Genomic DNA, 12,202 nt, shown 5'->3' on the forward strand with positions numbered 1-12,202 from the left:
AATCATCCCAGCTGTGACTTTTGTTTGAGACAGGGTCTCTCTGTGTAGCCCTGGCTGTCCTGGACTCGCTCTGTAGACCAGGTTGGCCTCGAACTCACAGCGATCCACCTGCCTCTGCCTCCCAAGTGCTGGGATCAAAGGTGTGCGTGCCACCACAGCCCGGCTCCGCTGTGACTTTTTATGATGACAGTTCTATGGGCTTATGGAGACAAGCCTTGGGTTGTCCTAGTTCCCACTGTGCCTCAGCCAGGCTTGGATGGGGCGCAAGAGAGGTGTTCACATGACTCTTATAAAGTAAATTCCCTTAGTAAATTATGTGTGTTAAAAAGTGTCCAAATGTTAAAAAGTGAGAGGCGGAGGTTAGGGGTGAACGGCGGAACTGAACAGAGGGATGGAATCACACCACGCAACAGATCCACTTAAGGAGTTTAACAAGGAGATAAAGAAACCATCTCTGGAGATGCACGTGGAAAGAGAGAGAGAGAGAGAGAGAGAGAGAGAGAGAGAGAGAGAGAGAGAGAGAGAGAGAGAGTGTCAGTCTGTCTTTTTTATGGCCCAGGGCAGGGCCATGCCCCCGTGGCAGGTAAGCAGTGACATCACAGGTAGGCAGACTGAGGCAGAATCTTAACAATGCAGCTAAATAAAAGGATCTAAACAGTGGCCTGAGCCATTACTGACCCCCCTGGGCCAAGCCAGTGCCTCTGGTCACCACGCTTCAGTGTCTGACTCAGTCTATCCCAACTTACAGCCCGAGAAAGCCTGTTCCCACGTTGAGCAGGTCAGCAGCTTCCTGGTTGTCAGGGGTTCTCACCCTCCTCACCCCAGGAAAGCCCACGGCTCTTGCCTGGCTCCTCCCTTCATTCTTCCCTCTACTTCACATGTTCTTCCCCCACTGGTGTATGGGAAACTTATCCCCAAACTTTTGACAGACGCATCTCCACGTTCTATTTGAAGTCACACAGCCTTTTGCTGGTCCCTCTTGTCTTCTCTGTTCTCAGAGCCTCTGCCAGTGAGGTGCTGCCTCCTGGCCCCGCATCCTTCTCCCGCCGAGCCAGGTACCCATAAGTACGCTCTACCATGACCTGAGCAAAGCGATCAGGCTTGCTTGTTCCCTCCCAGAGCCCCAAAGGTTTCTAGTCTTAGAACCATCAACGCTTCCCTGTGGGGCCTTGTGCCAGCATCTGCACCTTCCCTAGCCTGACTTTCACCCAGTGTTCTTACCTCCCATGGCTACTTGGAGAAGAAATGGGATGTGAGACAAAGGGACAAAGAAGCCAGGTATGACAGCTTTCTCTTGGCACAGCTGCAGAAATGGAGCAACAGCTTTACCACCAACCTTCCAGGAAATATCCAAGAAGCTATGCTGACCCTGGAGGGACCTCAGTCGCTGCCATAGGCTTTCCTAACGCTATATAAACATACACAAAACATCTACCCATGTAGCTGGCAGTGGGGACACATTGTAAACAACAGATTCCAACCACTTGCCTGCACTAACCAGGGAGCCAGACCATCAGAAAAAAGACACAGAAATTAAGACAGTGGCTTCTGACAACTGCCACTGCTGTGACGCTCAGCACAGATCCCCCAGAACACTACCACTATCAGTGTCCAGATTCCAGACAGAGGTGGTGGAATACTCCTGTTAATGCTGTACTCCTGGGCTGAGGCAGGAGGATGATCATGAGTGTGAGAGCAGTGTAGGCTGCATAGCAAGATTCTGTCTTAAAGACTCCAGGGTTGGGGATGTGTAGCTAAAGGGCCTTGAACCTGCTGGTGAGGGGCAGGGGTGTGGCTCATCAGCGCATCACCAGCGAGGAGCTGGGGGTGTGAGTAGAATCTGCCTGCTAGAACCTGAAAGGTGCCCACCATGGACAAAGGCCCAGACTCCATCCCAGGACTGCCACAAAGCAAAGCAAAACAAAACAAGAAACAAAACTGAAATGTAAACTCTAAGCTCCTTCACCGCCTCCCCTCCACCCCCGCAACCCGTCAGAAAACCTCAACTTAAAATCCGATGCACACTGAATTCTGACTAATTAGGAGCAGAGAGGGTTTCTTAAGTGAGCCAGACTGCAAAAGCTTAACTGGGCAAGGCTCACCGAGGCTAAGGGCTGAGGACAAAGAACAGAGCTGGCAAAGTGTGGGGGACGACGGTACTAGACTCTCTCAGGACATCGCGTTCAGGGCCAGGACTGAGGCTGGCAGGTCTGAGAACAGTGGACAGCCAGCAGAGTGAGGGCACGTGGGTTCCCAATGAAGGCTTGACGACCCTGGGCCACCGTGTATGGTTCTAGGGAGAAGGTGACCCCCGACCCCACCTGCCCAGATCCGCTGGCATGCTGGAGGCACAGACAAGCCAAGCGCACCCCCAGTTCCTGCCCCTGGATGGAAGAGGAAGTTCTTAAGGGCCAGCAACAGAGCCCTAGGGCGGCCCGAGCCAGCCAGCCACTCCTGGCCGAGTGAAGGGAGGGGTCAAAGTGGCGAGAGGAGGACCGTTATGGGGCGGGGACTCGGAAGAGAATGGTGTTTTCACTGTGGCAGATGCTCAGAAGCTGCCTCTGCACAGAGGGCCAAGAGCACACACACAGGTGTGTGGGAAAGGGAATGCTGGCTGGGGAGGCACAGGGTCACTGCAAACCTGCCTGCAGGCGGGGGAGGTCCGTGTGTCCTTAACACACACAGGAGTGTTAGAAGCATAAACAATCAGCATTGTAAGTATCCCATGTTTGTATACAAATGCCAGGAAAATTACACACACACACACACACACACACACACACACAGAGAGAGAGAGAGAGAGAGAGAGAGAGAGAGAGAGAGAGCGCACACACACACACACACACACACACACACAGAGAGAGAGAGAGCGAGAGAGAGAGAGAGAGAGCGCACACACACACACACACACACACACACACACACACACAGAGATCACAAATATGCAATAGAAGCCGGGCGTGGTGGCGCACGCCTTTAATCCCAGCACTCGGGAGGCAGAGGCAGGCGGATCGCTGTGAGTTCGAGGCCAGCCTGGTCTACAAAGCGAGTCCAGGACAGCCAAGGCTCCACAGAGAGACCCTGTCTCGAAAAACCAAAAAAAAAAAAAAAAAAAAAAAAAAAAACAAATATGCAATAGTCACACAGCCTCAGAATTAATTCCAAATTCAGAGAATACAGTAAGCCCAAGCTATGCAGCCACGGGAAAGTTTTACAGAGACACTGAAGGCCAAGACAACAGCAAAACCCACAACCACCTACTACTCACACATCACCTAGTCACAGGCCCCAGTGACCCAGACACTCATTCCTAAGGGAAGAAGTCATCGGTCACCCTATGCATCCCGAGTGCGCCTCTGACTTCAAGGTGGTCATCGGCAGAGACAACAAAGGCTAGTTCTGAAGGCACGAGGGGTGGAACCATCAGCTGGCACAGTGACAGAAACCCTGACATTCCACAACTATGAGGGTCTTGCTAATAATGCTGTACCAGATATTAAAGTGAGGCCTGGGGTGTGCTTTACAAAGCAGTTAAGGTTACACCCAACGTCCCAGGAGGGAGGGTCCTCAGCCGAGAAAGCCACAAGGGGTCTCTCTGTCTCTCTTCACAGACAAAGCCACAGAGGGTCTGGGAGACACGGAATCTCATATGCACCCAGGGACATGTAACAATGCCGCATTTGGACACACGGGGACTCTCCCATGGATGGAACCAGAGGCAAATGAGCCACCGCAGGGCTCCAGACGACACCATTGTCATAGAGGACAGTTTCTACTTGCCCACCAAGTCAAAAGACTTTCAAATATGGGTGACAGGCACACAGCAGCAGAGCCCCAAACACACACACACACACACACACACACACACACACACACACACACACACGGTAATATCACAATGCAGGCTCACACAGCGGTAGCTCGCAGATGTAATCCATGGTAAATTCCAGGCACAGCCAGCCAAGGAATTTAAGTGGAATGCCCAAACCCGCCTCAAGACACTAAAATCACAATGAGGCACAAGCTCAGAATTTGTAATTTGCACATGGTGCCACAAAGAAAATGAGACATGCTTCACACCCAACCATAGTGGGTACAGGAGCCGGAGATGCACTTGACTTGATTGGTAGCCATCAGACACAAGATGATAGAAAACACACAGCCACACAAACACTGCCTCAAAGGATCCCAGCTGTTACACACACACACACACACACACACCACACGCAGAGCCCAGTCACTTTCAAGACACAATCACAAACGGCAACCTGCAGGCACAGGGGACCAGGCAGGAGTAGGGGGTCACCCCCCCCTCCCCGCCCAGATCTCAGGCTCAAAGAAGCTCCCTCCCCGAGTCGCCACGGCAAACGGGGACCACGGATCCGAGGAGCTGAGGGGGCCTGCCCAGTACTGCGGGGCTCTGCGGGGCTGCTCGCGGTGGTCCTGGGAGCCGGGGGTGGGGTGGGGTGGGCAGGGCTCCTCAAGAGGGACTATTCAGGCCTGGGGGAGCACCCCGCTACTCCTACGTGTCCCAGGCCGGCAGTGACGCCCCAAGCTCGGGCCTCGCAGGCAAGCTGCAAGCCCCCAAAACACCCCGAGACACGTGTCCCCGCTCTTGGTCCCCATCGGGGTCGCCCCTACATGCAAGAGCTCGGGAACCCCCGCTCCGGCCCCCTGCCCCGGCCGGATCCCGCCGCGGTCCCCGCTCCCTACCCCCAGGCCCCGTGCTTACTCAAACATGGATGCGGCGCCCCGGCTGCAGGGCAGGACCCGGCCGGCTGCGCTGAGCTGGACCTCCCGGGCCTCGCCTGCCACGGCCGCCGCCCCCACCGGACCCTGCAGCCCGCACAAAAGGCCGGAGCCGCCGGAGGCCGCCTCGGCGTCAGCGACACCCCCTTCCTGCTCCCGCCCCGCGCGTCACGGCGCCGCCCCCGCCGGGAGGGGGACCTGGACGCCAGCGCGGCCTAGATGGCTGGGGAAGAGACCGGCTGGGAGACCTGCACCAACCGATGGACAGAAGGAAATTTTATTAAAATGAGCAGCTTGGGCCTGGCGTGATGGAGCATGCCTGACATCCCAGCACTCCAGAGGCTGAGGCAGGAGGATTGCCGTGAGTTCGAGGCCAGCTTGGGCTACATAATGACGTTCCAGGCCAGACTGGAATGAGAGCTTGTCTTCAAAACAACTAGCAAACCAAGAAAACAAATCTAAACACCCTGGGGTTCTTCCTAGGACCCAGAGGAGAACCTGGGAGAAGCTGACAAGTGGGGTGGTGGGTGTCAGGCGGATGCTGGGGAGAACTGGCCTGGGGCGGAAGTCTGGGGGGTAACCGCAGCTGAGGGGTGGAAAGCCTCTTCCCGCTCTCCCCCCACCCAGTCTCTAAGCCTCAGTTCCTGCCCTAGAAGCGTCCACTGTGTGGGGACTTCCCCAGTTTATTGCTGCAGACCAAGTCAGCCTCCAGCCCACTGGCTCTTGCTGTGCGGTGAGCTTGGGCAAGTCCCCAAGGCCAGAGGCGCCCCCTCCTCGGAGGCAAGGGGTTTCCCCTAGAACAGCGCAGGGGCAGAGCTCATCAGCGCTTTTAATGCTGGGAAGCCTGCCTAGCCTCAAGACGGGAAATGACCATACATTGCAGAGTAGGACGAATTCTTGTGCCAGCCAACCCTGCACCCACCTCTGCAAGCCGAGGGTGGTTGTCGTCCTTGCTGGAGAACACAAAGTGAACTCTGCCTTTGGGACCGAGCCGCCCAGTCCAGGGACTTCTCCCTACCCCTCTCCAGCCTTCAGCCTCTTGTCCAGCTTCAGTAGATCCCGGTCCTGCCTTGGTCAGCTCCCATCCCCGCCCCACTCTGTCACCACTTGCAGCCAGAAAGCCACTAACAGCCAAGTACAGGCCAGAGCCCTCTTGGCTTTAAGTCTACCCTGGCTCCACCCCACTCCTTTTACCGACTAAGTGCTCACCTTGGTTTCCGGAGACCTCCTGATTGGGCCCCTTTTCACCTGTCTGACTTCTTGCCCCCCCCCCCCCCTTGTCTCCTGGTGGCTCATTCGAGGCGTCAGCCTCACCTCGCTCCTCCCACCTGCCTCCCGCCTCGGGACCACTGCTATGCCTTCCTCACCAGGAAGCTCCTACTTCTTCCGTGGCTGCCTTCCATCCTTCAGCGTCTGCTGGTCTTGCTATATTTCCGTTGCTTGTTTCCTCTTTGAAAGACATGTTATTTGGCGGCGAGGGCGTTGGGGGTGGGGTGGAGGGAGATTCAGGGTTTCCGTATGTACCCTGGGCTGGCCTCAAACTCGCTACCTAGCTGAGGCTGGGCTCGAAGTTGTCATCTTCCTGCCTTAGCCTCCTACAGGCTGGGATTGCAGTCAGGAACCACCAACCCCAGAAACCTTTACATTATTTAAGTAGAGAGTATTTATGTCAAATAGGAAAATGTATAATGGGCATCTGCGTCCCCACTATCATATGCAATAAATACGCATAAAAGGCTTATTAACGTCACCGAAGAGTCTGAAATATATCTAAGGACAATGGAAAGTTATTAAAGGATTTAATTGGGAGACTTTTTGGCCAGATCACTTCAGACTTCTCCTTTGGGTGGCTGGTCATTTTAGTTGGATTTTTTTTTTTAAATGAGGCTCTGACGGGCCTCAGAGGCACTTGGGAGGCAGAGGCAGGAGGATTACTGTGAGTTTAGTCCAGCTTGGTCTACATACAGAGTTCAGGCTTGTCGAGTTCAGGCAACTCAGTCTCAAAAAGAAAGGAAAAAAAGAAAAAAGGAAAGGAAAGAAGGAGGAAGGCAGGAAGGCAGGGAGGGAGGGAGGGAGGGAGGGAGGGAGGGAGGAAGGCAGGGAGGGAGGGAGGAGGAAGGGACTGGCTAGCTGTTCCATCCCACGTGGTGGCACACACCAGTCGTTCCAGCACTCTGGAGGCTGAAGCACAGGACCACGGGGTTGAGGTCAGCCCAGACTGCAAAGCAAGACCATGTCTCAAAAGCAAACAGGGCTAAAGAGCTGGCTTGGTGGTTCAGAGTACGAACTGCAAAGGACCGGAGTTAGGCTCCCTGCTCCAGGGGATCCGGCGCCCTCTTCTGGCCGCCACACGCATAGGCACAGATCTCAAGAAGACACATTAAAAAATTTTTTTTACACTTTTAAAACAGATACACTGTAACAGTTAACCACCAAAGGCTCAAGCGCTTTCTCTTCTTTTCTCTGCCTGGGCACGCAGGGTACCTACTGTCCTGAGGTCGGTGTGTTCCCTCCTGTGTGACTTTGCTACAGCAAAGGCATCAACAAGCCAGCCTCTTGCTCAGTATCTCTGAACCATGTACAGTTCAGCCTTATTGTAGCCTTTGGCAGTTTGCTTTTCCCTCCCACTTGGTCACCGTGTTCCTGAGACTTTTTCCATAGAGGCAGAGTTGCCTCCTGAACATTTGCTCTTACCCAGCACCCACTGTTGGGAGGAAACCCCAGCACACACTTCTTTGTATTCAAGGCCAGACATTAGCATTCTTTTCTTTTCTGACCCTCTGCCCATGAACCTCTTGGTTTCAGTCTCCTTGGTCCAGAAGTAGTTTTTCTTTGCAGGCGTTTTGTTTGAATTTTGTTTTTCCTATCTGCAAGCCACCGCAGGAATTAGCTCTTGTGATGGCTTGTGACACACTTAGAAATATGTCTTCCCACTAGAGAGGCTAGAAAGAATATTTATCGTCTTTGCCTTGTCCATAGTATTATTTTCTTTCTTTTTTTGTTTTTGTTTTTTGCTTTTTGGTTGGTTGGTTGGTGTTTTTTTATTTTTATTTTTTGAGACAGGGTTTCTCTGTGTAGCCTTGGCTGTCCTAGACTCACTTTGTAGCCAGGCTGGCTTCGAACTCATAGTGATCCTCCTGCCTCTGCCTCTCGAGTGCTGGGATTAAAGGGGTGTGCGCCACCACCACCCGGTTATTATTATTATTATTATTATTATTATTATTATTATTATTATTGTGGTTTTTTTTCTTTAAAGACAGAGTTTCTTTGTGTAACAACCTTGGCTGTCCTGGAACTTGCTTACTAGACCAGGCTGGCTTTGAACTCACAGAGCTTTGCCTGCCTCTGCCTCCTGAATGCTGAGATGAAAGGAGTGAGCCACCCAGCTTTAAGTTAATTTTTGAAAAGTTGTTTTGATGGTTTTGAAGTGTGTGCGTGTGCGTGTGCGCGTGTGAGTGTGTGTCTGTGTGTGTTGCTGTAATGTAGTCCAGAAGAGGGCATCTGATGCCCTGGTGCTAGACTTACAAGTGGCTGCAAGCTGCCTGGTGTCGGTGCTGGGAATCTAACTCAGATCCTCTGCAAGAGCAATGCATGCTCTTAACAGCTGAGCCATCACCCCAGCCTGTTTATTTCCAAATAAACCAAATTCTGTTTACAATTTGCCACCTTTGTTTCATACACATCATCTCATGGCTTCAAATCAGGCCAGATTAATCGATCCTCAGCATACCGACCACGAGGAGCCCACACTTGAGCTGACCCACAGCCTGTGCTATGGGTCTTCTTGCTGGCAGCATGCAGTTGGGCCCACAGTCACTGGTCCCGCTGCACGTCCCTGAGCTTTGTGGGTTGTGATGGTTACGCACCAGCGCACTAATGAGGCACAGCTGAGAGTGTGTCTGAGCATGCACCTCTAGGGTAGGTGGAAGGGAGGTCTTGAGTGTGTGTAGCACACTCCTGAGCTGGGGTCCTAGCCTGAATAAAAGAGGAGGGGAGAGAAAGAGAGCCTAGGGCTGGTCTTCCCATCTCTCTGCTTCATGGTCCTCAGAGATGTGGGCAGCTAGCATTGCTGTGATGGGTGGTACCCTCAAATCCTGAGCCCCCACAAATCCTGTAATGCCGTCCTGTCAGCTATTTGGTTACATGCAAAAGAAACATAACGGATATGCACATCTGTCTCATGGCTTAAATCAGGCTAGACCGATTGATCGTCAGCATATTGACCACGAGGAGCCCACACTTAAGCTGAGGCCATTGAGAAAGACAAGGCAAAGACACCTCATATCCCATTCCCAAGTCTGACCTGTCCTGAGACAGAGGCTCCACGTCCAGGGTCTTCAGACTCTGAAAGCGTGATGGATTTGGGGTGCCTGGAGGTGACTCCCCATCACTGGATGGAGTTATGTGAATAGTAGGCACCCCCAAGAGCTTCCAGGATTTAGGAGATAGGTCCTGGACACCGTCAGCCTGTGTCTGTTGATCAGCTGGAGAAGCAGGTGAGCCCCGGTTACCACCCTGGGCCCCCTGGGGAGCCCAAGGCAGCAGAGGCAGGAGTTCAGCCATGAGGAGCAATTTGGACAGCAATGAGGCCCTTAGGGAGAGAAAGGAAAGGTAAAGTAGAGAGTCCTTGTCCAAGTACAGTTGGGGGGGCATGGCAGAGATCTGTGTGAGATGCTGCCCCCTCTGCTGACAGCCTACCCTCATGACTCTGAGCTTCCATTTCTTTTTCCGTCATACTAAAGGCCCTGTAGAGATAGAATGTCCCAGAACAAACAGCCAGTGCCGAGAGCTCATCCACGCAGAGCCCAGATCTGAGTTCACAGAGTGCTTGGCAAACAGCTGTTCCTGTCCGCAGGTGTCTTCCCTGTGCGCTCACTATGGCTAGACTCTGAGAACCAGACACCATGCTTCCTGTACACACAAGAGTCAGGAAAGAGTCAGGTCTCTAGTGGGCTTCCACCATGGCTAGCCAGGCAGACTCAAAGACTTTCCTTCCCTGGTTTTCTCAGGTCCTCCACTAAGACAGACAAAGAGAAGGTGGCACTGAGGCTCCCACAGCTGAGAGGAGGGAGGGCTACTCTCTGTACTGTTAGAGCCATGTGAGTCTGGCGAAACCAGCTCAGAGCCTGGGTCTCCTCACAGGAGAACACAGCAAAGGCTCCTTGTAACCCACTGATTGGAGACAAGGGGAAGGTGACTTTAGTTTAAGGAGGACCCTGGCTCTCCAGCCCAGCTTGGACCTTACCAGCGCTCTGGAGTCCCAGGACCTTGTGAATTCTTTCTTCTGTCTCAGAGGGTTCAGACTTCCAGGATAAGAGAAGAGGCCTAGCCCTTCCTTCTCACCCTAACTTGGGCTGGGCTAGAGACTTATGACCTTCAGGCCGGAACAGCATGTCTGACTGGAGTCCTGTTACTCTCTGGCCAGCTGTTCCAGGAAGAAAGTCTACAGCGGGGGAGGGGTGGGTGCTCCTACTACCGAGGGCACCTAGGAAGGCCTCCTCTCTGTGCTGCTCAGGCCCCTGATGCTCTGTTGCTTGTGTTGACCTGCAGTGTAGTCTCCGTCCTGTGCTTCCCAGAGCTGCTCCTCCAAGTTCAGACACCAATCTAGTGGCCGGATCCCTCAGCTGTCTGACTGTTGTGCCTACCCTCTATCCTGCACCAGCATTCCCCACATTGTAAGCGAGGTGCTTCTGCCTCCCCCTTCTTGCTCCTGTTTATGAGTGCCCCTGGGAATGCCTCTGTGGTGGCGCTTTCAGGGCGGCTGTGGAACCTACTGGAGATGCAGCCTTGCTGGAAGTCACCATTCGGTTTTTTCCAGTAATTTCCCCACGTTGGTGTATGCAGTCAAAGCACGTGTCTTCAGTTGTTCTCCATCCTGAGCATCATAAAGTTACGCCGTACCATGCACCAGCTTCTAAGATTTGCTCTTCTCAGTCAGCATGGCGGTCGTCTCCCTCATCTTCGGGGGATTCGGCCCGAATCACAAAGTGAGGCATAACATATACGTGGTGGATATGCCCGACAAAGCCGTGTTTCACACCCCGGGCAGGACAGGCCAGAACCACACAAGTTTCATCCCTCCTGTTTGAGTGGTACGTGATTTACAGCTTATGTCTTACTCATTTCTAGAATTTTCCACTTAATATTTTTAGACCACTACTGAATGGGGAGTCACTGAAACCCTAAAGCGTGAAGACACACGCAGACGAGGAAGAACCGGGTACTTCCAAGACGCCTCCGTGTAGCTGTGGGCTAGCTCAGCTTCATCCATTTTGTCCAGGAATTGTAGGAGTGCATAAAAATTATGTGATTTTTCTATCTGTAGATAGTGGTTTGTTGTTGTTGTTTTACTCTGGTGAGTAGAGCTGGCATGACATTCCTAGCTAAGTCTGAGGTCCCCATGCCTCACTCTGATTGGTTCAGCTGGATCCATTGATCTACTATAAGACCCTGAGCCACAAGAACACCTCAGTTACGTCAGCCCTACCGTCAGTGTTGGTACTGAATGGAGTCATCCTTTCCTCTTGCATTGAGGAACTTAAGAGTCAACTTAGGTTCTAAACGAGAAAGAAAATTAATAATGAAAATCTGACTGTTCTACTCTGCTCAGCCACTTTTACCACACAGGCCTTTCTGTAATGTGAAAATCTGAAATATCAGATCTCCAAAATGATGCCACAAGTCTGATGGTTCAGTGTATATAAACTGCTTCATACATAAAGTTATTAAAAAACACTGAAGCTGGTCAGTGGCAGCACACGCCTTTAATCCCAGCACTTGGGAGGCAGAGGCAGGTGGATCTCTGTGAGTTTGAGGCCATCCTAGTCTACAAAGTGAGTCCAGGACAGCCAAGGCTACACAGAGAAACCCTGTTTCAAACAAAAACAACAACAACAACAACAACAACAACAAAACACTGAATAAAATTACCTTCAGGTTATGTGTAGAAGACATATATAAAACACAAATAAATTTTGTGTGTAAACTAAGTCCCACCCGGATGGATAATACATACTGCACAGATACCCTGGGCAAAGCTGTGATTCATATCCTGGGTAGGGTGGAGCAAGTCTACACAAAATTTCATCCTCCCACTTAAATGGAAAACAATTTACTACTTAAAGATATAAGACATTACATTATATACACACAAATGTTCCAAAAATATCTCGAAGTTGGCCTCAACCTGTACTGAGGTTTGCAAAGTGCCCCATGGCAGTGGTTTTCGCCTGTGGGATGCAACCCATTTGGGCAGTTGCATATCAGATATCACACTATGATTCATAACAGTAGAAAAATACAGTTATGAAGTAGCAGTGACATAATCTTACAGTTGGAGGTTGTCACAACACGAGAAACTGTATTAAAGGGTCTCAGCATTAGGAAGGCTGAGAATTTTCCTATGGGGTCAGTGTCCCTCATACATGCACATCTTTGCCTGCTAATTTGTAGA

The 12,202-nt window shown here is 52.0% G+C and overlaps 1 protein-coding gene across 5 annotated transcripts in view; it reads right to left on the reverse strand.

Moving 5' to 3' along the window:
• Positions 1 to 10,150, reverse strand: part of GRAMD1A (GRAM domain containing 1A) — a 29,894-nt gene extending 19,744 nt beyond the window's left edge. The window contains exons 1-2 of one of the 5 annotated variants that reach the window (XM_084770570.1): positions 9,995 to 10,150; positions 9,053 to 9,340 (exon numbers count right to left, since the gene is read on the reverse strand). In XM_084770570.1, coding sequence (XP_084626696.1) covers positions 9,053 to 9,312 — 260 coding nt within the window. In that variant the 5' untranslated portion in view covers positions 9,313 to 9,340; positions 9,995 to 10,150. Of the gene's footprint in view, positions 1 to 4,732; positions 4,908 to 5,671; positions 5,926 to 5,958; positions 6,223 to 9,052; positions 9,690 to 9,994 lie in introns of those variants that run through there. The other 4 variants (XM_084770569.1, XM_084770571.1, XM_084770572.1 and 1 more) reach the window with 4 other exon arrangements.
• Between the last annotated feature and the right edge of the window lie 2,052 nt (positions 10,151 to 12,202).

The sequence above is a fragment of the Acomys minous genome (assembly GCF_964271855.1).
Source record: "Acomys minous genome assembly, chromosome: 20".
NCBI lineage: Eukaryota > Metazoa > Chordata > Mammalia > Rodentia > Muridae > Acomys > Acomys minous.